Genomic DNA, 24,068 nt, shown 5'->3' on the forward strand with positions numbered 1-24,068 from the left:
GCCACACACCATGTATGCTGCAATCTATCATTGTTTGATTCATCTTCCCCTGTTAATGAGACTTTTGTGAATTTGCCTAATGGTGAAACAGCCACTGTGACACACATAGGCACCATTAATCTCACTTCTTCAATAACTCTTTCCTCTGTCCTTTGTGTTCCTTCCTTCACTTTCAATCTTATCTCAGTCAGTTCCTTAACATCTTCTTTACCTTGTGTTGTGAATTTTACTCATGATTCACTCACAATTCAGGAAACTTCACAGGGGACTTTGATTGGGAAGGGTAAACGTGTTGGAAATCTTTACACACTCATTGTTGATTCTGGTATCATTCCTACTGTATCTGCTGTAAATGCCATTGTTTCTGTTGATACTTGGCATATGAGACTAGGCCATCCTTCCATAAATAAACTCAAATGTATTTCTGACATTTTGCATTTGCCAAATAAAAGCTTATCTGTTTGTGATATCTGCCCTATGGCCAAACAAAAACACCTCAGCTTTCAATCTTCCAACTCTATAGCAGATGCTCCTTTTGATTTGATACATTGTGATGTTTGGGGTCCTTTTAATCCTTGCACATCACAGGGCTTTACATACTTCCTTACCATTGTTGATGATGCTTCCAGATTTGTTTGGATTTTCCTCATGAAACACAAATCTGATGTTAAAGACATTCTCATCCAATTCTTTAACACAGTCCACACTCAGTTCAATAAAAAGATCAAAATGATCAGAACCGATAATGCCCCAGAATTTCTTATACCCTCCATATACACTCCTTTTGGAACCATTCACCAACACTCTTGTGTGGAAACTCCACAACAAAATGCTAGAGTGGAGAGAAAACACCAACACCTTCTAAATGTTGCAAGAAGTCTTCTCTTTCAATCCCATTTACCTAACACTTTCTGGGGAGACTGCATTCTCACAGCAGCATACCTAATAAACCGAACTCCATCTTCTGTTTTACCTCATAACACTACACCATTTCATATCCTATACAATAAAGAACCTTCATATTCCCATTTGAAAGTGTTTGGCTGTTTGTGCTATGCTTCAACCCTTACTAGAGGCAGAGACAAGTTCTCACCAAGAGCTTCTAAGTGCATATTTTTGGGGTATCCACCTGGATATAAAGGGTACAAACTCCTTGAGATTGACAGCATGCAAGAAATCATTACTCGCAATGTTGTCTTTCATGAGGACATTTTTCCATACTCACACCTCACTACATCAAATTTCCCTGATTTCCCAACATCAGCCTCACACAATCTTTCAGCCGCACATAATAAAGAGCCTTCTTCATCCAATAATCCATCTTCTTCTTCAGAAATTAACCAGCAATCAACCTCTTCCATCACCACCAGGGCTGGCAGAACAATTACACCACCAGCTCATCTAACTGATTACTTATGTAACTCAGTTTCTTCCACTACTCCATACCCAATTTCTTCCTACTTCACATTATCAAAACTATCCCCAGAATACCTTCGATATGTCATTCTGATGACTGCAGTGTTTGAGCCAGCCAGCTATGCTCAGGCAGCTCCTATTCCAGAATGGCATCTAGCTATTCAAGATGAACTAAATGCTCTCAAAAAGACAGAAACTTGGTTTATCACAGCTTTACCACCTGGGAAAGAACCTATTGATTGCAAATGGGTTTTCAAAGTGAAGTTTCATGCTGATGGAACAGTAGAACGATATAAGGCAAGGCTAGTTGCTAAAGGCTATACACAATTGGAAGGTGTAGACTTTCTAGACACCTTTTCTCCTGTAGCTAAACTCACTACTGTGAAGTTTATGCTAGCACTAGCAGCAATACATAATTGGGAACTCAGTCATCTTGATATAAACAATGCCTTTTTATATGGAGACCTAGAAGAGGAAATCTATATGAACATACCTCCTGGGCTGTCTGTTGAGGGGGTCGACTGTGAACCAGGAACTAGACTTGTTTGTAGACTCAAGAAATCTTTATATGGTCTTAAACAAGCTTCAAGGCAATGGTACTTAAAGCTATCTCAAGTATTGAGTGGATTTGGACTTCAACAGTCAGCCTCAGACCATTCATTCTTCTTCAAGAAAGATGGTGCAAGATTCTTTGGTATAGTGGTTTATGTAGATGACATATTAATAGCCACAGATGACAGAAAGGAGATTGATAACTTCAAAGAATTTTTAGCTCAATATTTCAAGTTCAAAGACTTGAGCATTCCTAAATATTTTCTGGGATTGGAAATTGCTAGAAGTAAAGATGGTATTCTTGTTTCTCAAAGAAAGTATGCCATGGATCTGTTGAGAGATGCTGGTCTTCTAGGCTGTAAGCCATCTTCAGTTCCTATGGATCCCTCAAAACAACTGGGACAAGATGCAGGAGAAACAATGAAAGAGTCTTCAAAATATAGAAGATTAATTGGGAGACTTCTATATTTGTGCATCACAAGACCAGACATAACCTTTGCTGTCCATAAACTCAGTCAATACGTATCTAAACCTTGTGAGGAACATTGGATAGCAGCTGAGAAAATATTGAGGTATGTGAAAGGAACACCGGGACATGGATTGTTCTATTCCAGGAAATCAGAATCTTCTTTGAGCATATTCTCGGATGCTGATTGGGCAGCTTGTCCGGATACTAGGAGATCAATGACAGGGTATTGCCTATTTCTAGGAACTTCTTTGATATCATGGAGAGCTAAGAAGCAACACACTATATCAAGATCCTCAGCCGAAGCTGAATATAGAGCAATGGCTCAAGCTTGCTGTGAAGTAGTATGGGCTTCCACCATTTTGGCAGACTTCGGAGTCAAAATAAGTAAAGCTATCCCTCTGTATTGTGACAACCAAGCTGCGGTTCATATCTGCTCCAACCCAGTCTTCCATGAACGAACAAAACATATTGAAATAGACTGCCATACAGTCAGAGAGAAGTACTTGGATGGGATTATTAAACCTATGCATATTCGAAACACTTTGCAGTTGGCTGACATATTTACCAAGCCTTTGGGAGTTGCTGCCTTCCAAGGAATGTTGGACAAGATGAACTTTAAAAGCCTATATTGTCCATCTTGAAGGGGGGTGTTGAAAGTGAAGAAATAAATAGCTGCATGAAAACAATGAAATGAAGAAGACTCGATGTTTTAGAGAAGAAGATCTTCAATGATGAGCTGGCAGTTAGTTAGTTGGTAGTTAGTTAAAAGAGAGTTAATCGTCTGTGATCAACTCCATGCACCATTATGCACTCTAGCTACGTCTTAGCTCTTCCAGCCATAGTATAAATAAGTAGCTAGCTATTTCTCTTTAAATTGAATTCATAATTCTGATCAATAAAAATATCTTTTCCTCTCATCTCTTTATATCTTCTCTATATTGAGAATTGATTTGATATATGTTTAGTTTTACAATTTCTACAGTAACAACAGTCCATCAAATCGGTTGACTTATTTAAGGGAAAAACTCTTGACTACTGATAAATATACCTACATTTGTATAATACGACTGAAAAAGACAGGATTAATGTGATTTATTAATAAATGATAAGTTTCCCCCCTAAAATCATGGTTTAGTCACGAATCACGATAGATGCATTCCAGCCAAATACATACATTTTTTTCTTCCAAATAATAGTCATAATTATTGCACTTATATCAATCATTACATTCTACTCCATCGTCTATAAAAAAGGGTGATCATTTTTATTTTATTTTTAGTCTATCCACCAAAATTAGTCTGTATCTATTTATGATTTTAAAAAAAATCACTTTAACGAAATGAGTCATTTGTTTATTAGTCAATACTTCAACTTTTTTTCTTCATATCTTTCTCTTTACGAATTTTATAGGATTGTTTTCATTGAATAACAAAGTTCCACAAAATCTATGACCTTGGGTTTTGGATTTGGACTTGGACTTGGACTTGGACTTGGGCTTGGGTTACTACAAATTGTCCTTAATTATGTTTGAGATTTTGTCCAATAAAGAAATCAGCCCAAGTTTATAATATTATGTCAGTATAAGAAAGAAATCATCTACTCCAGTATTTCAAGTTAGAAGAGTAATCAAACCCAAGTATTCATTTGTAAAGACCTAATTAAATACATTGACACCAAAATAAAAGAACCCAAACTTTAATCCCACGCCCACCAAAATTCTTTATCCACATATATTTCTCGAATCAAGCCCAATGTAATAATAACACACTATAATTCAACAATTTGAAAAATTGAAAATCAAGAAGAAGACGAACCAGTAACAGTGTATTTGGTGAGATCATCGTTGAAACCCAGCAATTCCTCCCAATTCATATCCTCATCCTCCTCGTGTTTCTCCCTCAACACCTCCAAAATCCTCCTGCATTTCTCCCTCGCCACCTCGCTCTTCCCCCTCTTCTCCAGCCCCTCCACCACCTCCTCCGCCCCGCACTCCTTCGCCAGCCCCTTGAACCTCAGCCCGCCGTAGCTCAGCCTGTACAGCGCCGCCAAGCAGCTCTCTTCCGATTCAAACTCCCAACACCTCAGCAGCCTCACGAAACACTCCACCGCCCCGCCGTCCAGCATTGCCGCCCTCCCCTCCGCGCTCGCCGCCAGATTGCACAGCACCAGCATCACCCGACCCGACATGTGACCCGATTTCACCATGCCCAGCAGTAACTGCACCGCGCCGAGCTTGATCATCTTCACGCGGTTGCTCTGCACCAAAAGGAGATGGTAAAGTGCCAGAGCCGAGTCGTGCCGAGTCCGCTCCGAGTCGGATCGGAGCGCGTGGAGAAGCGGCGGCAGCGCGCCGAGGACTCCGATCGCCGTCTTGTTCTGATCGTCGAGAGATAAGCTGAAAATCGCACCGGCGGCGTGGTCCTGCGCCTCAATGCATCCGCCTCTAAGGAGGTCGATTAGCGGCGGCACGATTCCTGATCGCACGATTTTCACCTTGTTTTGCTTTTCTAAGGAGAGATTCACCAACACTGCGGCGGCGTTCACCTGTAGATTTGAGTACCTTGAGATAATCAACGATTTGAGAGAGGATAGAATCCGAGGCGTGCAGAAGCAGGCGCGTGATTCTTCTCTGGTTCGCGTCAGTTTCCGGAGAGAAATCAGCGCCTCCTCCTGCTCATGGATTTCAGAGCTTTTCATCTTCCTACTATACAATTCCTCCTCTTCCAGCGAAATCGAACTCGATGTGATTTCGATGTCGCACGAAGAGGAGGAAGAGTAGCACGACGGCCGAGTAGTTAGAAGGAGAGGAGGAGGAGTCCGCGACGGCGCCGATCGCGGCGTGGCGGACTCCTCCGAGCTGCCAACGCTCGGCGTCCGATTAAACTCAACCGGCGGCGGCGGAGGCGGAGGCATTAATTGACGGATGATTTTCTCGGCGGAGTGAAAGGCGAGGGGTTTCGGCGGGTCAAGGCGGTGGAGGAGGCACCAGTTGACGATCGTGGATTTGAGGGCGAGATTGGGGATGATAGCGGAGAAATCGGCGGCGGCGCCGGTGAGAGTGGGGTGGAAGGAGAGGGAGACGCAGGCGTGGACGCAGCTACGCTCGAATGTGTGGCCGGAGGCGACGATAACGGGATCCGCCATGAGATTTCCGGAGAGAGGGCAGAGGAACTCGGCCGGGAGTTGCTGCTTTAGCGGCGAGGGGGATTTGTGGAAAGAGATCTTCCAGCGCTGCTTGCCGCTCCCCATTGCTGCAGAAAAATGGCGCGAAAGGGTGGGAGATTAATGGAGAGAGAGATTAGGAAGAGGGATGAAGGAAAGTGGATGATAAAGTGAAGGTTGAGGTGCCATTTTCGGTAGCTCTCTCTGGTTTTAGCGAATTCTGGGTCTTCATTTCGCTTTTTAACAGTTTGACCAATCTTGAGTCTTTATTTGCAAGATTTCTACTCCTCGAGTGTCAGCAATTGTTAGCAATTATATACTCTTATTTTTTTAAAAAAAATTAGTAAAATGCCCCTCATCCAACATTAAAAATTTCACATATTACAAAATATAGAATATTAATTGTCATAAACGAAAATGAGATTACTTTTGGTTTGCCGAATAAAATAAAAAAAATGAGACTGTTTTTCGTAGTAAATGAAGTAAATAAAAGTGGGACATAAAGTACCGGCATTTTATCTATTTTTCTTTACATTTTTTAAGATTTTGTGAGTATAGTAGTGTTATTTTTATTGTACGAATTCTATATATTAATAGATGTTAGTAGGGTTTTATGATATTAAATGTCGCTGATTATATTAAAAGGGATTAACTTGTCATGCTTTGTCATGACTAGTATCTGAAAAAAGAGCTACCAACCAATTCCAACAAACAAGGTGGTAGGTTTTTGATTGCTACTATGATTTTCTAGTATTTTGACTTATTATAGCAATATTTGAGAAATTTGGCAGCAATAAACTGAATAATTTATATAAATAGTGGAGTAGCAAAAGGTAAAGCTTTCCCATAATTTTCGTCGCATAATTTACATGAAAAGCATGCACACTCGTGTATCTTTAATTAATTCATTTCATATTATACTATAGTAGCATTATCGGTTTTCAACTTAATTGGTAAGTTACCAATTTCCATAACTTTATTGCAAGTCTTCACCTATCTCAGTCGTGTAGTTCTAGGCTGGACATCACTACCTCACTAAGTTTCCTTTTCTTTTGTCCATCACTATTTTATTGGCTACAAAGTGTTTCCAATTTTTATTTTCGTTTCCCATTTAATAATTTAGCTTGTATTTATTGATAGAGATTTTTTTATCCTTTTGCTTTTTGTTGTTTATTAGGAAGAGCATATACTTTCTATGAGGGAGGGAAAGCAAATAATTATTAAGGAAATTGAAAGCATAGTGGAAAGTTTAGGGGTTTATTAGACAAAATAGTTAATGCATGTTTCGAACATTATTGGAAGGATTTAGGTATTTTGCAAAGATGTTAATAATAAGCATATATTGTAATGAAATCTAGCTCTAAGTCTCTAAACTGATATATTAAAAGACTTTCTTTATCAAGAAGTTTTGGTCTTAATGTAGTGGTTTCGCTTGCATGCCTGCGATGTACTGGTATTTCTCATCTTGTATATGGTGATATAATTGTTTCACTAATTACATGTAATTTCGACATGTAGTTTAATGTAACGCAAGTACTCTACCCAAATTTTGCCAACATAGAAAGCTTTGGTAGAATTCGAACTTATTATTTTGGCTATAAGCTATGATCACAAGGCCACAACTCACAAGAGGGAGATTTATTGTTATTATACATGTGATCACGCCTCAGTCTATTGTAGTATTATGGATGGACTCAATATGAGATTTGAAATATAATTATTGCTTAGAAACGAACGGTAAGGACTTGTTCTCCAAAGTGGTTGTTGACTTATTTTGCATATATTGACAAAAGAACCTCGAAATCAAAATACATTAGGCCATCCGCAATGGGGCGGACGATGGCACGCCCGATGGCGCGCATCGTCCGCGCCCGCCATCGTCCGCCCCATTGCGGGTGCGTGACATAGGCCGCGGACGATCGTCGCGCCCTATACTAAGGGCGCGGAGTATAGCGCGGACGATGCCCATCGTCCGAGGCCTACGCGGACGATGGCCGCGGACGATAGGCCATCGTCCGCGCCATCGTTCGACCCACTGTGGGCTACGCGGACGATCGACGTGGACGATGACACGCGGTTTCGTTTTTTTATAAATAGAGTTCATTTGTAATTTCATTTCACGATTTCACTTTCGAAACTTATTACATTTACATAATTACTACGAAATGGATTCAAGTCCCAATAGTCCTATGTTTAGCAGAGAGGCGCGTTGGCCGGGTACAGAACCCGGCGAATATCGTTCGTTCGACGCCGACACCCAGTACGATCCCGATTTCAGTACGAAATCGTACGGGTTGTCTGACATGGAGCCGTCTCCAAACCGACCAAGCGCTCCCTCCCGCCGTGACGCCGCAGCGGCCGATCCCGAACTCGCCGCGACCGCTTCCGCCCCAGCCAAAAAGAAGCGGAACCGGCAGCAGGCGCATAAATTGCCGCCTCCCGGAAATTGCGATGAGTACGCCCCCGGCCGTACGAACTACACCGACGACGAAACCCTCATTTTGGCCCGATGTTGGGTAGATATATCGGAAGACCCAGTTTTCGCGAACAACCAGAGGCAGGTCGCGTACTGGGAGGAGCGCATCGCCGACCTCTCTAATGAGGCCAAGCCGCCGACCGCGTACAAACGCAAACGTGAGCAACTCCGCAAGCACTGGGATCAAGTGAAGAAGCAAGTGAACTTGTACGCGGCGGAGTTCGAGAAGTTCACGCTGGCACAGGGGAGCGGCGAGAGCTTGAGCGACGTGCGCGCTAAAGCGCTGTTGTCGTACCGGTCGATGTACGGCGACTTCAAGCACGAGGCCATCTGGGCGCTCTTGAGGGACAAGTAGAAGTTCAAAGGTGGAATTTTGCACACTGGTGCGCCGAAGAGGACAAAGACCACCGAAGCTGGTGATTACACGAGCAGCGGCAGCGGCAATCACCTGGCTGACCTCAACCGGACGTACGTGGATGAAGGGAGTTCCGGCACACCGGTGTCCTCCCGGCGTCCTCCCGGCGTCAAGGCTGCGAAGGCCAAGGGGAAGGCGGCGGCGACCTCATCCTCGACTGCTGCAAACCAATCTCCGTTCCCGGAAACGCTCCCGACCCAGACGGCCACCGCGTTTGAGTCGTTGGCAACAACGTCGATGGCGAGGACGTTATTGCAGACGCACAAGGCCATCAAGAAGTGTATCGACCCCGACGAAGCCGAATATCTCCGGGCGTTAATCGATGAGCTGCGTCGGAAGTTGGGAATTGCACCGACTTAGTTGTTTTTTTTTTGTAAGTTGAATGATGTAACTTTTTTTTATTAATGCGTCGCCATTTGTTATTTAGACGTTTTTTATTTACTCGTTACTTGTTATTTGAAAACATTTAAATTAATTAAACAAAACAATAAAATGATGATGTGGCGCATCTTAGGGTGCCCCACTGTAGGTGGGGGGAAGGAGGATAAAACTGATGACGTGGCGCGCCATAGGGCGCCCACTGATGCCCTTAGAAAATAAAATATAAGAGATCCGAATGTACCATGAATTATGGTATGCTATATAAAGAGAGATAAAAGGGAAATAAGTTGGCATTAATAATCTATGGAAATGAAGATTTTGGTGTGTGAACGTGGGCCATTCTCGACAATAAAGTTAAAACATTAATAGGGATTTATGCTTTTCTAAACTTTATAATAAAAGTGATATTCCTCTTCTTTACAAATTGTCACTCCCTTTTTTCCGCTTTGATGCTGATATATTGATTTGTAATTAATTATTTAACACCAATTATTTGTGGTAAGTGGTGACACCAATGTAGTGGGGTCAGATTTTTTTAATAATTATTAGACTTTTACACAGATCTCTAATTCGTGATTACCTTTGTTAATCCCTTGAATTTTACGGCACGTTTTGACATGGATTATTTTATTATTGATTGATATTTCGACAAGATTAATGGTTTTTGACATGCTTAAATGATTTCTATATTGTTAATATATACGCATGTTGAAGTAAAAATACAAATAAAAGTAAAAAGGTAATTAGCTTCATGACCCATATAAAAACTACTAATTAAATTGGTACTAATAAATTCCTTTGTTTAGAAACATGCGAACTATTGCTTTATAATCCTTCGATATTGGACTCATTTGAATCCCCTCGAACAAAATCAAACTCACTTTTAGTTTCTTTTGATTGAATCCTCAAAGAACTCATATCATATTTTAACAAACTCATAGTATCATATTTTCACATAACATTTTTAATATCTTACTGTAAAACAAAAGAAAGAAAGAAGAATACCAAATTCAATTGTGATGTCGGGTTCCTAACTTACCATTTATTTTGATTGATTATTTAATTTTACATACGAATAATGTTTTGGAGACATAATGTCTAAGACATAATGAGGTTAAAATGGTAATTATATATTATGTGGTATTTTTAATTAAAATTTTATTTTATGTGTTTACTTTACTACCCCTATATTAATTTGTTTATTTATTACACCTATAACCTATTTAAGGATATAAATGTAGATTATGCATATATTATGCATGCATTTAATAAACACGTGAATCATATATACGATTTTAAAATATGATTGGATAATATTTTTTTATCTATTCCCCTTTTATTGCATTTATTTAAAGAAAATTTTAAAATATAGAGTAGTACAATTTTACTACCAAATAAAAAATATTGGATTTCTTTACAAATTAGTTTTATAAATTTTAGTTTAAAATTACTAACTAAAAAAAGATATTATTAATGGAGCTTATGATTCTTCATTTTCTTAATTCTTAATATAATTAGTTGATGTACAATATATTAAATAATCTAAAATGAGAAAAGTTGATTCATCCAATTATTTTCGTATTAAAGAATACAATAATTTTTTTATTTTTGAAACGTTATAAAGTTAACTTTCTAAGCATAATTTTGTAGAGTCGAAAACAAATATTACATGTGATAAAAGTTAAGAAAATTAATACAAAAATACAATAGATAACGCAAATAAATGATTCATCATAATAACTACTACTATTATTTAATCATACAATTCAAATTTGAATAAGAAATTTAACAAAAAAAATTATAAAACCGGCTATGAAAGTATAACATAAAAAAGAAAATAACTCATAATTAAATTATCAACTGATTATATAAAAATTTATTTGAAAAAATAATAATAGATGAAGCTATCAAATTATTTTATTATTAAATAATAATTTAGTATGTATTTTGTTAATTACTACTATAGTAACTAATTTATAATCTAAATTCATGATTTTTAAATAAATAAAATAGTATAAAATTAACATGAAAAAAATGATGTGTAAACATATAAAAAGTTTCGAGCATGATTGTAGTTTATCTCTAATCAAATCAATAAATATGCATTTAGATAAAGATATTTAATTTGATTTAATATTCCTTAATTAGATTTGTATCCATTTAACATGATATTGGGTAAAGTAGTCATAATAAAAAATATATCTATGTCAAAATGCCATAAGGGTATTATGGCATGGAGACATTATATCTCTAAATCACTACCCTCTACATAACCCGTTCCAAAAAAAAGAAGAGTACCAAATTCAATTGTGATTTTGGATTTCTAACTTACCCTATATATTGATAGATGATTTTAACTTCTTGTTGATCCTTTAATCTTTCAAATATTCAATATCTTTATTGATAATAGTACTTAATAAATACTTAAAACTTAGAGGTCGGGTTTGCTTGAAGCATAGGTACTTAATAAATATCTTACCCTATATCTCTATTGCAAGACTTGCCGAGGTCGGGTTTGCTTGAAGCATAGGTTTCCGGCGGATCACGCCTGCAACCAGCCGAGATCGTCTATCAAGTTTTTGGCTCCGAGGAATGGGAAAGATTGCGGGATCAAGGTTTCTATTTCTAGTTCGCAGCCGCCTAGTGTTAACGCCTGTTGATTTTATTCATGTCGTATAATTTGTTACATCTATTCTTTCTGGATCATTGAATGAATGAATAAAATTTCAAAATTTACAAACTCTTCTCAACCTGCATGATGATAGCACAAATAGACATAACACACCCACCCACCAAGTAGACTGCTATGAAAAAACTCCAGATACAAGAATTCTGGTGTTTCCAGCCAACTCGGTGATCGAGCAAATCGACAACACGGAAATTTTCACATCATGTGTCATATCAAGTCATTGGGAGTAAAAACGCATACCATATTTGTAATGATGATACAGATTTACATACATTGATTTGTACCTACTGAAGACAGGTGTGTTTGAATACAGGAAGATAGTGTTACATGTTTGCTGTTGTTTCTCGGATCTCTTCCATCGTGATGGCCTGCATAGCAGAAGGTTGCTTCGACTGAGTAACGGGCATCAATCAAGTAGGAAGGAGATAACATGGAGGTTCAACATTATTAACATGAGGGCTATAGAGTGAGGCTGAAAATTTTAAGCGACGGAACCTTCGATTTAAAACTTTTGCAGAGTTTTAAGTTAAGCCCCCTTGAATGAAAGAAGAAAACATCATGGTGTATTTTTATTTGTTACCTGCTCCTGACCAGCAAAATCATTATCAGGGGTGAGAAAAAGCATGCAGTGACATTCCTTCCTGTTAAAGCACCAGAGCAATTAGGACATGAAAGAAAATGTCGCCAGACTACAATCATTGAGTGGGCAACAATAGAAAGAAATTCAAATAAATAAGATCTGAATCACCCAAACTAATGTCTAATGAGCAATTTTTGAAATGGCATCCTATAATGGGTGGTAGGAAGTATATACTGATTCTGATGATAAAAGAACAAATGTAGCAAAATATCATTCCAAATATTGAATGGACAACCAACAAGTTTTAAGAAAAAAAAATAACATACATACAGCAGGAAATTAAGCCAAGTTGGAATATACAACATTTAAACTTTGGTTCCATTGTTGCAAGATATGAGATGATTCCAGCCTCTTATATGGATTATGGACATCAAATGCAACGCATCATCATAGTAGTATGAAATGCTTTCTATATGAGGTAAGAAACAAGGCAGGGAGCTGATGCAAATTACTGACACTTTATTGCAAGTAATCATCACTAAAATTCATTCAACTGGTGAATCTGTCGTATATTTCAGGTTGGATGTCCATGAGCCCTCGGCTTACAGGTTCAAAAGATTTTCACAGTTCGTAGTTCATGAGTCACTAATACTGGGTTCCATCTTTTCACCACCAATATAATCGGCAATTTAGCTCCTACTACTGGGCCACTAAATCTTTTATCATAGGCTATAACTCTATCCCTATCATAACCTAAAGCTGTTCAAAAAACATAAAATAAATCCCAAAACTGAAGAAATTAATTTGCAAGTTGCAACAACCTAACTATTAAACCTTACCTTTCTCTCATAGGAACGCAAGGACAGTTCCAAAAGCCCTGTTGTGCCTCAGCAGCCTTATCATCATAGTGCCTGAAACCACATTGATGAATATATATGCAGCTCATTTCACATAATCTAATTCACATTTCAAAATAAAACTTACAGAAAGCATCTAAAATAGTACTATATACATATATTTGACTGTAATGGAAAAGTACCTGCAAGGGCACAGAGGAGCACCCAATGTATCCCTGTGTTCTGCCAGTCCCTGTTTACGAATTTGACAAAGCACATTTAGTCATAATTTATGATATGCCGAAAAAGAAATCATATATCTCCTTCAAGAATATTTCCTTACTTATACTGTAAAGTTATGTATTCAGTAATATAGCCATTTCAAAAGACGTAAATAAAAAGTTCCTGTTCTTGTAAAGTATACACTTTTAGAAGTGAGCACTGAAGCTGGATATGATTACTCGATGTAAGCACCACATATCATATTACACACGCACAAAGTCACAAACATTAAGCAAGAAACTAGCTTTCATTAAAAGTTCACAGCATAGTAGTGTCCAAGAATGAAGATTTCACCAAAGAAACGAGCAACTTCAGCTGAAAAGTGCTTATAGTTGATTTCCATGTCACCATAAAAATAAAAATTGAACAATTCAGCAGGATGAGCTAGAAACAACTCGTTTTCGCATCATTAAGACTGTGATAAGTGTCTTGTTAGAGATTAAAATTTCCAAGGAGATCATCTGTACTAACACTCTACTCTCACTATGAAAGCTATGGACACAAACAGAATTCAAGATAGACAAAGCATTGGCCGGAAGGACTAGAACTCTAACTAGAGAGACTAGATGATTTACAAATGATGCATACACATTTTTTTCTAGAACCTCCGAGCAATTACATTGAACTTCTTCTCAATAAAATTGTCCATAACTTCTTCTATTACAGTTACGAAAGAAAAGTAAAAACAAATACAAATACAAACATAGACATTAATGAGAAATTGAAACGAATACCTTGATGACAACAGAGGTGACCCCTTTATCGACACAGAAATATGTATCGGACTTCCTCGCATACTGCTCCGAGAATTTTCTCATTATTTCGATCGATTTCTCCGTCGGCTCAACTACAACAACGCACAATCATCTTTCTATCTATCCCTAACTATCAGAAGAAATTTGTAAATTAATTGACCGGATTCACGTAAAACCACAAAAGTACCTTTAGCGACTGCGCCAAGGCGGCGACGCGGACGCGACGGCGGAGCAGCGACAGAGGAAATGCCTAGGCCGGCGCTGTAGGAAGTCGAAGCTTGAAGAGCTCTCATGGCTGACAATTTGGATCTGATTTTGTGCAGCTCTCTAACCACCACTTGTATACAGCAGATGATATTTTTTCCTTTCTATCTAAAAAATGAATGAAAAATCGAGTTTAAAAAATTGCTGTTATTTTGGAAGCGGCGAAGCACCACTCATTAGTCATTGCCCAATATCACTGGAACTGAGAAGTGTCCAAATCTTAAACTGGGCCACACTTAATGGGCTCGATTTCGTGTATTAGCGGCCCAACTTATTTTTCCTTTGTACTACTAAAACAATTACTTTGGTGGAAGAAATTAAATATATGCAGAGCTTGTTGCAAAATTCAAATCATTTTATACAGATGTTAGTTATCCTCCAATTAGAATTTACTGAACTCTAATTTATGCTTACGAATTCTCAATTAATATTTAATTAATTAAAGAAATTAAAAATGGTGCACTAACACCACCTCTGAATCCGATTCACCTATTATTTATAAGGAGTAATAGTAGGTAAAATCATAAACTTTGGTAACTTAAAACTTTAAAAATAGCGAATTAATATAACCATGGTTTATATATATCACGAACGTGTATACATTTCATAATAATTAAATACAAAATTTATCTCAACCATAAAAAAAGCGAAACTACTTTATAGATATATAGATATTAGTTTCGTAGCAAGAAAAGTAAGGATTTCCAATTGATGCATGTAACTTTTAGCACCTCAATTTCCAAGTAATACAATACAAGATTCTAAGAGAGTGGTCGTAGTCAAATTAAGATAATATTCTCAATCTCATTACACATGGAAGAATTTTTCACCACTAAAACAAGAAATTTTCACGAAGTTGATAACATTCTATCTGACAAGTAAAATTGGAAAAATTAGTATACACCTTTATCAATTCCAGGAATTGGATAGGCATAAAAGCAATGAATTAGAATTCAAAGAAAATGGCTTCCAAACAAACAAGATGCAGATTTTATTGTCCCATTCACAGATATCAATGAAATTTATCAAAGAAAAAGACCCTTTTTCTCGTTGTTACAAAGCGTGCAGATACAAAAAAAAGGTGAAGATTTAGAGATTTTTAATTCTATCAAGAATGGGAGACTTTACATACTTGTCGTCGTACCATTGTATTTCTGTGCTATTTTGAGAATTAGTGGACTTTTACATTAACTTGTGGATATATATGTGAATTTGTGAGTACATATTTTAAAAGTGATGATAACTTTTTTTTTGTTGTTGCAGAAACTATATACTATGTCACGTTAGTTTTTAAATGATTCAAATTAGTCAATGTTTTTGCAAGGAAATTAATTCAATGTTACAGTTCCAAATTAATTAAAGAACGTTTTTCAGGTTTCGTTATTTGAATATTAATTTCTATTTTTCTCTGCATAATACTAATTGCAGTACATCTTTATACTATACCATGTAAAAAATCTAAAAAATGTTTTTAATTGCTCCATCTTTTTATAATCAATGCCAACAAATTCAAAATTAGACCACATAATTATGTACATGTGTTTATTTCCGAACAAGTGGTATCAGAGCTCAGGTGTCTATGGGTCGGGCATGGATGAGCCCTGGTTAGGGTCGGGCCCTGAAAGACTCGGGTTAGAGTCGGGCCCAGGATGACCCAGGGGCCAGGGCTGGAATGACCCATGTTCGTGTTGACTGCGTTCCCGATGTAGTCTCGGTTTGAGGGGATGTTTATTGGGTTACAAATCCATCCCACATCGGATGAGTAAGAGAAGTTGGAAGATGTATATAATTCCTGTTCAACCTCAATTAGTTTGAGGCCTTTTGGGAGTGACCAAAAAACAAATCCGTGCAGGCTTGACCCAAAGCGGACAATATCAAACTAATGTTACAGTCGCTGTCCTAAGAGTGTAATATGTAAATTATCGGGATTCGTGACAAACTAATTATGCACTGAAATGAAGGGAACAAGATAGACTATAAACATAACAATAACTCGTAAATCCAATCACATAAAAGCTATCTACTCAAGCCTATCTACCCAATAACTTTGATAACGCTCTAGGCTATTCAATTCTATCTACCCAATAATTTCAAAGACATCACTCATCACTTAATTTCAAACTTAGACTGCCCAATAATTTCAAAGTCATCACTCATCACTTAGATTCAAACATTTTACGTTCCAAGAATCCTCAAATCCGTATTAAAAAAATATTAGTAATATTTATATTCTACATCACCAATTTAAGCACATTTTGTATAAAAACAATTAATTACGTTTTATCTTCAAAAAAATAGCAACTTTGATCTATTTATATCCCGTTTTACATAATCTTGAGACGGAACAATAAGTCATCTCGCCAGATTCTTAAGCGGATTATAATTTAATAGAGGTAATGTTTTATACCCTTAATTTTCATGTTTTTTTCTACAAAAACTATCAACTTGGGGAAATTATTTATGTTCCATAATTGAACTCATTTTTCGGAAATGTTGAAATGTAAAATATGGTAAGTGAAAAAACCAAAATAAAAAACACACAAATTATAGAATTCGTAACTTTTTAATTATGAGATCGTGGACTACCATGTAAGTAGGTCGTGAACGATAGACAACTTTCCAATCAGCAAGATGCCACACTGTATGAACATAATACACACACATGTGTGTGTTCATAGTTGGATTCATTGAAATGTAAAGATATGAATTAATTTGTAATTCAAAGAGCTAGCTAAAATAAACCCCATATTAAATAAGTAGCACAAACCGACAACGAATTCTTAATTAGCACACTAATTAGCTAGTTTGATCCATGAAGTCTAGACAAGAAAGTTTCTGGTCAAAAATCACTTCCTTGATCTGAAGAAGCATGTGTGTAATCATGTAAAACACCCCAAGAGAAAGACAACTCAAGATCAGAAACTCTGAAAACCCTAATTTCCTACACATACATATAGCTAAAGAATTAGACAATCAATTAAAGCTTCATTATAAAATGCTGAAAATCATACAACTATATATAGATCTGTAAAACTCAGCAACAAATTAAAACTCTGATTCCATATATTTCCACACACACAGTGGAGCCAGGATTTTGTAGGGAAGGGGGCAAATTTACCTATGAAGAAAACTTAAGAATTTGAGGAGGAGCATTTAGTAAAAAAAAAGAAATAAATTTTATAATCGGCCATATATATACGGAGTAGAAAATTTGAGGTGGGGCAAATGCCCCTCATATGGGCTTACTAGATCTGCCCCTGCACACACACAAAGATCTCACAAATCACACACCACTCACTAACCCTAAAACGAAAAACTCAAAAAAGCAAAGAAACAAAGAAAAAAACAGTTACAAGATGTTGATCTAGTAAAGAGATCGATATAATCGGACCGTGATGCTCAATTCCCCCATGAAGAAGAGAAAAAATTGATGGATAGCAATTAAGATTCAGAAAAGCAGAACCCTCTCGATTTCTTCTTCTTCTTCATCATCATCATCATTTGTATGAGTCTTGGGAGTTAATGATGAGAGGTTTGATTTGTGTGCAGAGGGATAATGATGGCGGTTTTGAAGGGGGTGGGGGTGGGGGCGAAGCATGGTGGCGTGGTATGAAATGATGATGATTGTTTGTGGCGATGGAATGATGGATTTAAAAAGCAAACAAGTATGCGAGAGTTTTCGTGCTGTCTCTTTCTTCCTTTCTTTTTTATTTTCTTTCTTATTATTGAATTCAATGAAGATGAAGGGACCCCTTTTGCATTAGAATATTAGACTGTTTTGTGTTGACATCATTGCAAACCTGCCATGTTTTTTTGGTAAACTTCTCTTTTTCATTTTCTTTTCCTTTTTCTCTTTTTGGTTGAGGAGATAATCTCTAAAATCATAAACTTTAGCCCAAACTTGAGATTTTGGGGAAAAGAAAAAGTAGTACTATAGATTGCAACGAATAGTTAGGTTGGCATCAAAGAAAACAACGAAGCTCGAAAGTCCGAAGACTTTCAGACTTCGTTCTTTTCTTTGATGCAAAAGGGGGTCCTTTCATCTAATTCTAGCAAGAGAAAGATGAATCATATTTATATTGTCTCAGTCTAGAGGTGTCACGGTTTTGGAACCGGCGGTTCCAGTTTTAGAAATTGCCGAACCGGAACTGAACCACAAGGGTGTGTCGCAGTTACAGTTCTGGTTCTTAAACCGCGGTTTCGGTTTCTGTTCTGAACCGCCGGTTTTCGGCTATTTTTTGCGGTTTCGACTCGGTTTCGCAGTTCTGGCATGGTTTCGGTTGGGAAATTTTCGAACCTGAATCAAAACACGGTTCTAAAACCAACAGTTTCGGTTTGGGTAAATTCCCACGGTTACGATTTCCTGGTTAACCGTCAGAACTGCAAACCTTGGGCACCTCTATTCCAGACTAATTCAAGGTGATCCATTCTTGAATGACATATTCTTTCTGTCATCAAAAAGTTGAAACTTTGAAGATGATGTGTGTTTTAATATAAAATTGATAAAACATAAAAAAGATAAAATGATTATATCATTATTAGTGAAGAATGACGCTATTTTAAATAGGTCACCCATGCCTTTCTTATAAGTGGGAGGGTGGGTTATCTATATGGGGGAAGAGTAATATGCACTTAAATAGATGAGACATGAGCATTACCAAGTCAATGTGGGATGAGATTTAAGATATTTTAATACGCACTTACACGTATGGGCCTGAATGTACACTAGGCTTCCACATAAAGAGCATCAGCAATGGCGCCCGTCCCGGCGGAATTTCGACCGGCGTGAAGGAATTCCGCGGCGGACGTCTGCCATTGTGCATGGTATGCATCGATACGGAATTCCGCCGAGGACACCGCAGTTCCGTGGCGTTACGCGGAATTCTATCGCGACGGGCGTGCGGACGTCCGCCATTGCGTTGACTCCCACGGACGTCCGCGCGGAATTCCCATTTATTACATTAAATTTTTTAATTGTGGGAAGTCCTCCGGGAAGTCCTTGGGGATGTCCGCCATTGTGCAGTGGGAAGTCCGTATGACGTGGCAGGAGGTGTTTTTGGGAATTCCACGGGGAATCCCGCCGGGAATTGCGCCACTGCTGATGCTCTAAGGTAGACAAGAAAAAAGATAAGAGATAAAAAAATTATCATCAACTTGGGCCCACTCTTATACTATATCAGAAATGGTCACTCTATTATTTAAAAGGACTTAGAGCATGCGCAGCGGTGGCGTCCGTCGCCACCGCCGTCCGCGCCGCTGGCACGGACGCCATCCGCCGCCGCTGCGCTCGCGCCGCTGGCACGGCGCTGCTCGATGTATCGAGCACGTCCGTGCCAGTGGACGCACACGTGGCGCGCTCCCATTCGTCAACGGCATAGCCGTTGTGTTTAAACATTTTTTATTTTTTTAAAAAAAATCGGTATTTAATTATAAATAATGCTAAAAAATAAAAAAAATATTTTCCAAAACCCAAAAATATGGCCGTTTTTTTCCCGTTTTTCTGAATTTTTTTAATTTTTTTTTCCCAAAATCATCTATAAATACACACATTCATCACTCATTTATCACATCAATTCATCTATCATTCATCTCTCATTCATAATTCTTATACAAACTATCAACACATTCAACATTCACTCAAAACATCAAATGGATTTCACTCATCTCATGGCGGAAGCGGAGCGCGAAGAACAAGAATACTACGAACAACATCGTGCCGCTTACGAAGCATATGTCGCGGCGAATACCCCCGCTCATCCTCCTCAACGCACTAGATCAAATCGACGCTACATCCATCGTGACCGGGAGGGAGCCCACGAAAGGCTCGTTGCCGACTACTTTGCCGACCATCCGCGGTTTCCGGCAGATTACTTCAGGCGCCGTTTTCGCATGTCGCCGACTATCGCCTATGGATTTGGCATGCATATTTCGGCGTTGCCGGATCCAACAACGACTTGAACGTGCTCTATTCTTCACCACTCTTCAATGATGTGATGAATGGTGTAGCACCGGCGATCGACTTCACCATCAACGGAAATACATACCGCATGGGTTACTATCTCGCCGATGGTATCTACCCAAGGTGGTCGACGTTCGTGAAGACGCTCCACAACCCGCACGACCCGAGACGGGTTCTTTTTGCGCAGCGTCAAGAGTCAGCACGGAAGGACGTCGAAAGAGCCTTCGGGGTCCTTCAAGCTCGATTCAACATTGTGAAGGCCCCGGCTCGGCTGTGGTACGTGAATAATATCGCCGACATCATGTTCACGTGTATTATATTACACAACATGATTATAGCCGACGAAGGGCCGAGGGCGGCTAGCTTCTACGACGAGGACGAAGCCGGAAGCTCAACAGCGAGGTCTCCCCCACGCCGAGGCGAGCATACGACGGTTGGCCAGAGGATCGAGACAAGACACACAATGCGCGATACTCGAATCCACAATCAACTACAAGAAGACCTAATCAACCACATGTGGGCGAAATTCGGCAACGAGTAGTGGTTTTTTTAATTTTTAGGATTTTAATTATGTAATTTTTAATTTTTAGGATTTTAATTATGTAATTTTTCATTTTTAGGATTTTAATTATGTAATGTTTAATTTTATTTGTCATTTGTAATATTTATTGTGGTTTTTAAATGAATTTTAATATTATGGAAATGTTATTGTTTAATTGAATTTTAAATTAATTGTGCTCGTCCTTGCGGAAGAGCACAATTGTGGGTGTTGTGCTCTTGCCAGAGAGCAGGCATGAATAGTACCGCCCGGGCCCACAACTGTGCCGCTGGCAAGAGCACGGTTGTGGATGCTCTTATAAGGAAAAGAGTTATCCATACTTATATACGTGAAACATGTTCATCACCAAGTCATTAACAAAAGATGAAAGTAGACTAATTTTGTGGAATGAACTAAAATGACAAAATGAATACTATTTGGGGGTGTTCGGTTTGCAAGATTGTATCCAGAATTAAATTTGTAGTGTGTTTGGTTCATGAGATTTAATCCCACAACTCAATCATAGATGGGTAATCATGGGATAATCAGTCATAGGTAACCCCCTATGACTAAAATAATCTCACAATTCAATCCTAGATTTTATCTTGAAAACCGAACACTTCCTTTAGGGGCAAAAAGAATACTTCCTCCGTCCCACAAGAATATGCACTATTTCCTTTTTTTTCCTTCCCATAAGAATATTCACTTTCCAATTTTGAAAACTATTTTCTCTCTTATGAGGTGAGACTCATTCCATATTAACAATACTTTAATTACTTTTTCTCTCTACCTCTTTCTTACTTTACTAATTTTATATTAAAACTCATGATGAACCCAAAGTGCATATTCTTTGGAGACGGATGAAGTATTATTTTAGGTAAAGTTGTTAAGCATAGTAAGGTAGAAAGGAAAAAATGTACCCCTGGTTGATATTTTAATATGAAGACTTCTGAAAGAAATTTCATTCCAATAATGGAATTAACAATCTTAATTGGAATAATAAAAGAAAGATAATAATCTTGATTGAAATGGACGAACTACTATTTAAAATGATGGTGTTTTGATAGATTGACTTGTTTCTTAAGCTCTAATTTTGCCACATTAGAATTCCAACTTGCTCCATCTGAAAAATCTTAAATTCGAAAGTTAAATGGCTTTGTTTTAGTACATATTGATTTGTCACTTTAACTCTCATCTTGTCACCTCAAATTCTGAATTGACATGTCATTTTTTATTTTGCTGGAAACCGAAGATATTGTTGAAAATTGGATATAACATCAAATTTCACGATTTTTGCGACCAACTTTAAGTTTGAGTAGTTGGATTCTCTCAATAACTAAAAAGTGGTAAGAAATAGTATAATGTTTCTGCCTAAGCTCTTAGTTTTCTAGAGCATTTGTATCTGTCTTTTACCAAGTGTAATTAAGTTGATTTCGTGAAGTGATAATAAATTTATTCATGTTTATATTTGCATGGTTTGTCGGTTTCTTGTTCGAGTATGAATTTTGTTCTCCTTTTCAATGGAATTTTGCCTTCAGATTCTCATGTTGCATCTCCAATAAAATAAAGGTGAATATTATGTGCATTCATCCTAATTGTACACATTTTAACAGTACTTATAGTACTAATGAAAATTATTATAGTAATTAAAAATTGGCCAACCCTAATCTAATGGATCCCTTGCACAGCCAATTAAACACAAATTATTAACTAAAATATATTTATTTTTTAATTTCTAGAAAATAATATTGGCACGATTTTTTATTCCAAACACAAATTATTAATTTCAGTAAGATATTTTTATTATGTTTGCTGACATTCTAAAAAACAATACACGGTTTTTTATTCCAAACATTTGCAGAAATGTATAGTAAAAAATGATTTCATATTAATTTTCCCGTTAAATTAATTAATTTGCAATTTCTTTTAAAGATCAAAGTACTCTAAAAATAGGGATCCAAGTACTCTAAAAATAGAGAGATGAATGGATTGCAATTTACAGCGGAGTAAAATGGCATCGATCGGTATCGTTGATGTAATGTGTCATAAAATCTGTAAAATGTTTTGACTTTTAGCCGTGCGATCTGTATCTGTTATTACTATCTACTCCATCCGTCCCGGATAATTCGTCTCACTTTGACAAGGCACGAGTTTTAAGAAATGTAATGAAAAGTGAGTTGAAAAAGTGAGTGGAACATGAGTCATACTTTTATATATTAATTTTATAGTAAAATGTGAGTAGGAATGAGTTAGTGGAATATGTGGTCCACTACCAAAAATGGTAAAAGTGAAATGAGATAAATTATGTGTGATGGACCGAAATGGAAAAATGAGACAAATTATCCGGGACGGAGGGAGTATGTGCTAAGTAGGATGTTAGGCAATGGAAATATACTAAAAATTAAAATACATTATTTCTTTATATAGTTATGGCATTTTCAGTAAACTCACAAATGTTGGCCTTTGATGTGTGTTTTTCTAATTTAATTTAGATAGAAGAAGTATTGTTTTCACTTGGCAATTTTCAGTAAATTAAACTCACAAATAGTTACTCCTACTATGATTTTTAGCAATTTGCCCTTGTTTTTACATATATAGGGTCATCAGTCTTTGACTTCAACATTTTTTATATGTAAAAATCTCACAAATTTTGATTAATCTAGATGATACGAATCCAAAAAAATAAGCATACATCTTCTAATGAAAAGAACTAATCACTCAATGTCACTTTCTTCGCCATAAATGTATATAAACACAGAGATTAGAATGTGACAGTAAAATTCTTTAATTCCTAGCCTGAATCAACCTAGTAACAGTTTAAGATGTGTACATGTGTCAATCTTCATTAATGTTAGAGCATCATTAACCCTGGCCCGAATTCAGACTACCAGTCCTTTCCACGTCATCATTCCCCTAAATTTGAGTCTCAGACCACAACTGCTCTAACCTCGCAGGCCCCAACCCGGGCCACAACTAATAAATGGCACTATTCACAACTTCAATCTATTTTACTCGTAAAATAAAAAACGCCGGAAATTTAAAACACGGAAAAGTTGTTCTTCGATCGGAAATTGAAAATTACAACATAGAAATTTAAAAATACAAAAAAAAAATTAAAACATAACGTCAATGCTGGAAAACGTTGGTGCGTGTCCAAATCTCTTAAATTAGATCCGCTTGGAGGCGAGTGTGTAGTTCATCTTGGCGCATCGCAGCTGAACGGGCCATGACATTGCAGATGTCAGGAGGAAGGCCCAGCACTGGCGTGGCGGTGACAGTGTAGTAACTCCCGGT

At 37.5% G+C, this 24,068-nt stretch overlaps 2 protein-coding genes across 2 annotated transcripts; both read right to left on the reverse strand.

Annotated features, from left to right (window-relative positions):
• Positions 1-4,051: 4,051 nt before the first annotated feature.
• On the reverse strand, positions 4,052-5,883 carry LOC121772463 (U-box domain-containing protein 40-like). Its single transcript, XM_042169578.1, has one exon. It carries the CDS (start codon positions 5,684-5,686, stop codon positions 4,235-4,237), a length of 1,452 nt encoding a protein of 483 aa, XP_042025512.1. The 5' UTR covers positions 5,687-5,883; the 3' UTR covers positions 4,052-4,234.
• Positions 5,884-11,603: 5,720 nt separating this feature from the next.
• LOC121769977 (ferredoxin-thioredoxin reductase catalytic chain, chloroplastic-like) lies at positions 11,604-14,393 on the reverse strand. The gene is made up of 6 exons (XM_042166761.1): positions 14,201-14,393; positions 13,993-14,105; positions 13,180-13,229; positions 12,980-13,051; positions 12,141-12,201; positions 11,604-11,928 (listed from the first exon to the last, which is right to left on the reverse strand). Exons 1-6 carry the CDS (start codon positions 14,304-14,306, stop codon positions 11,884-11,886), a joined length of 447 nt encoding a protein of 148 aa, XP_042022695.1. The 5' UTR covers positions 14,307-14,393; the 3' UTR covers positions 11,604-11,883.
• Between the last annotated feature and the right edge of the window lie 9,675 nt (positions 14,394-24,068).

The sequence above is a fragment of the Salvia splendens genome, chromosome 16, assembly GCF_004379255.2.
Source record: "Salvia splendens isolate huo1 chromosome 16, SspV2, whole genome shotgun sequence".
Lineage (NCBI taxonomy): Eukaryota > Viridiplantae > Streptophyta > Magnoliopsida > Lamiales > Lamiaceae > Salvia > Salvia splendens.